The 2,619-nt window shown below is 35.3% G+C and overlaps 1 protein-coding gene across 3 annotated transcripts in view; it reads right to left on the bottom strand.

Moving 5' to 3' along the window:
- HECTD1 (HECT domain E3 ubiquitin protein ligase 1) overlaps positions 1–2,619 on the bottom strand; it is a 127,809-nt gene that overhangs the window by 42,855 nt on the left and 82,335 nt on the right. For all 3 annotated transcript variants that reach the window (XM_019518919.1, XM_019518922.1, XM_019518920.1), the window contains exons 22-23: positions 1,685–1,851; positions 1,336–1,512 (exon numbers count right to left, since the gene is read on the bottom strand). In XM_019518919.1, the coding sequence (XP_019374464.1) occupies positions 1,336–1,512; positions 1,685–1,851 (344 nt within the window). The remainder of the gene's footprint in view (positions 1–1,335; positions 1,513–1,684; positions 1,852–2,619) is intronic.

Genomic DNA, 2,619 nt, shown 5'->3' with positions numbered 1-2,619 from the left:
TTTTTTTTTTTTTTTTTTTTTGGGGGGGGGGGGGGGGAGAGGAGGTTAAACTTGCATATAACATTTTTCTATGTACTATAAGATCACTTTCTATGCATTAGTTTTCTTCTTCCTAGAGTGTACAGAAAACTTTGGCCACAATCCAAAGTGCTCTGACCTGTGAGTAGTCCCACTGAGGTCACAAGGATGTTATTTGCAATACTCTATCCCCCAACAGGATGACTACAGTACAGAGAAAGAAACTGTTGTTTATTTTCATGTAAATGTAGTATCACCACAAAATGGTTGAGCAATAATGTAAGTAAGTGCAACTATTAAACTTTTGGTGGAAAAAACAACACAAAAAACAGGGACAAACTACTGATTTGCTAGGAAGTTTGCATAACATGAATGTTACTCACCAGTTATGATTAGAAAAGTACTGCAAGAAAGACTATGGGCACGGCTGCCTCTTATGAACACCACACTGACTACAGAAGAGCTCCCTACAAGCTATACTGAAGTTAAAAAAGGAAAGAAATTTAAAAAATAAAATAAAACTGTCTAAGGATCATGAGGTATTAAAGCACTACTGAAAAGGTCTGGACAACTCTATTTAAGGAAACTGAAGATGCAGGAAGGAATAAATTCTTCATTTAAGAGGCTTCAGAAACAGAGTTAGCATTACATACAAAACAGGAAAAGCAAATGATTGCCTCCATTCTGAAGCCTCTTTGATAGTTCTTTATCAAAGCTCTGACCAGCAGGGCTTTTGCAGGCTTGCATCAGCCCCTCAATATTCACTTAACTGATTTTATATTGTAAATTAGAAATAGTGGACTGATCCCAGTGAAGCTTGCAAGTTAGGAAAGCTATAGAACATAACAAGAAGGCAGAAAAATGTTGCAAATGCTAAGCTAGAAGAAAAAAAGAAAGATAGTTTAAGATTAAGCAGACATGAAGCTTAATTTGTCAGCCGGACAATCAATTTTATGTAACAAACTTTTTCAGCTCTAACAGATTCTGCAACAACAATTTGGGTTTTTGATTTGGCAAAGTGCTAAAACTGTTTATAGCAACCTCCATTTTTAAACCAACTCAATGTCTATCTTTATATAAATATTGAAACACTTTACTCTCATGGATTAAAAAGACAAAAAAAACAATCATAGTTCAACAACAGTGAAAAGATGCATTTAAAATCTACGTTCTCTAAAATATTGAAATCTGTTCCCCAAAACAAACATAATCATTTTCAAAACATGCCAAAGACAGAATATCACCAATTCAGTAATCAAGATGTGACAAAACATGCAATCCAAAACCAGCTGTAATTTCAAAAAAGCACTTGCTCACCATTGTGCAATTCTCCTGTAACAGTGCCTTCGCCTTGTGGGCTCCCATCCTGATCTCGCCACTTCCAATCAATTCCTCTAATTACACGAGCACCAGGAACCATATACTTCAAAACTTGAGAACGAACTAGACGCCTCTGCCTTCGCAAATTAGCTTCAGCTTCCTTCGCTGCTTTTCCTAGAAGCAGTAATTGAAATCTTGTTCATAATCTTTTCTTAAAGGAAAAACTAGACAAGGTTGTTACAGCATGCTTACAGTCTTAACTTATCACTTGCTCACTCTTTTTTTTGGCTATGCATTTAACATCACTTTGTTAATAAGACAGAAGGATGGAAAAACTCTATCTTACCCAACTGATCTTCACACACTCCATTTACAGTGCCATAAAGTTCAAAACCAGACAGGGAGAGGTAGTGTGTTTGCCCACTGGCATTCTTTCCCATCTGCTTTATTCTTATATGTCTCCACCCTTGCTTCTCATCCTTTGGTGGGTCTAAGGGCCATGTTGCTGTTGATCTTCATGTTAATTCAAGGGAATAAAGGGACAAAGTTTACTTTTTTCTATTGGCAATGTACTGGTCACAAAATCTGAGACCACCAAGAAAAATATGAAAAAAAACAAGAAACACTGCAAAGTTTGGATTGGTGCTAATCAGAATTTCCCCCAAAAACTATTATCCACTTTCTCCAAAAATAAAGTAGCTCTTTCAGCACAAGAGTAAATTACCACCCCCCCATATGAAAAACACATTAGCAATCTCACAGACCACTTCTGCTCATCTTTGACTGCACAAAGCACCCAAACCTCTGTACAAAGTTACATAATACTTCCACACAGCAATACCAGTTGTATATTTCAGGAAACTAATTTAAGAAAGTAAATAGCTCATTTTAGCAGCCCTTAATTTAACAGTTATAACTTTAAAAAAAGCCAACATCCCATGAGTAAATTAGTTTGACATGAATCACCAGTCAAGTGCCTACTGGAAAGCCTAGCCTCAAAATGGGGGAAAACTTAACCATTTTATGTTATCATGGTGCAATTTAAAAACTTAAAATTATATCGATTTATTCTGGTATAAGAGAATGTAAACCTTAAAATGTAACTGATCAAGTAAGCTTAGACTCAGGAAAGCTTATGCCATTATCCCTCTGGTTTATTTAGTCTATAGGAAATATTTAAGCCAATCAACTCAAACCTATTATTTCCATTGCTTATGAAAAATATTAGAAGTTATACAATAATCCAGTTTTACTTTTAAATTAAAATTAGATATCTCTTAT

Source organism: Gavialis gangeticus, unplaced genomic scaffold (assembly GCF_001723915.1).
Source record: "Gavialis gangeticus isolate Ggan-Ray unplaced genomic scaffold, GavGan_comp1, whole genome shotgun sequence".
Lineage (NCBI taxonomy): Eukaryota > Metazoa > Chordata > Crocodylia > Gavialidae > Gavialis > Gavialis gangeticus.
The sequence above is the reverse complement of the archived record's forward strand: the minus strand, read 5'-3'. Positions and strand labels throughout refer to the sequence as shown.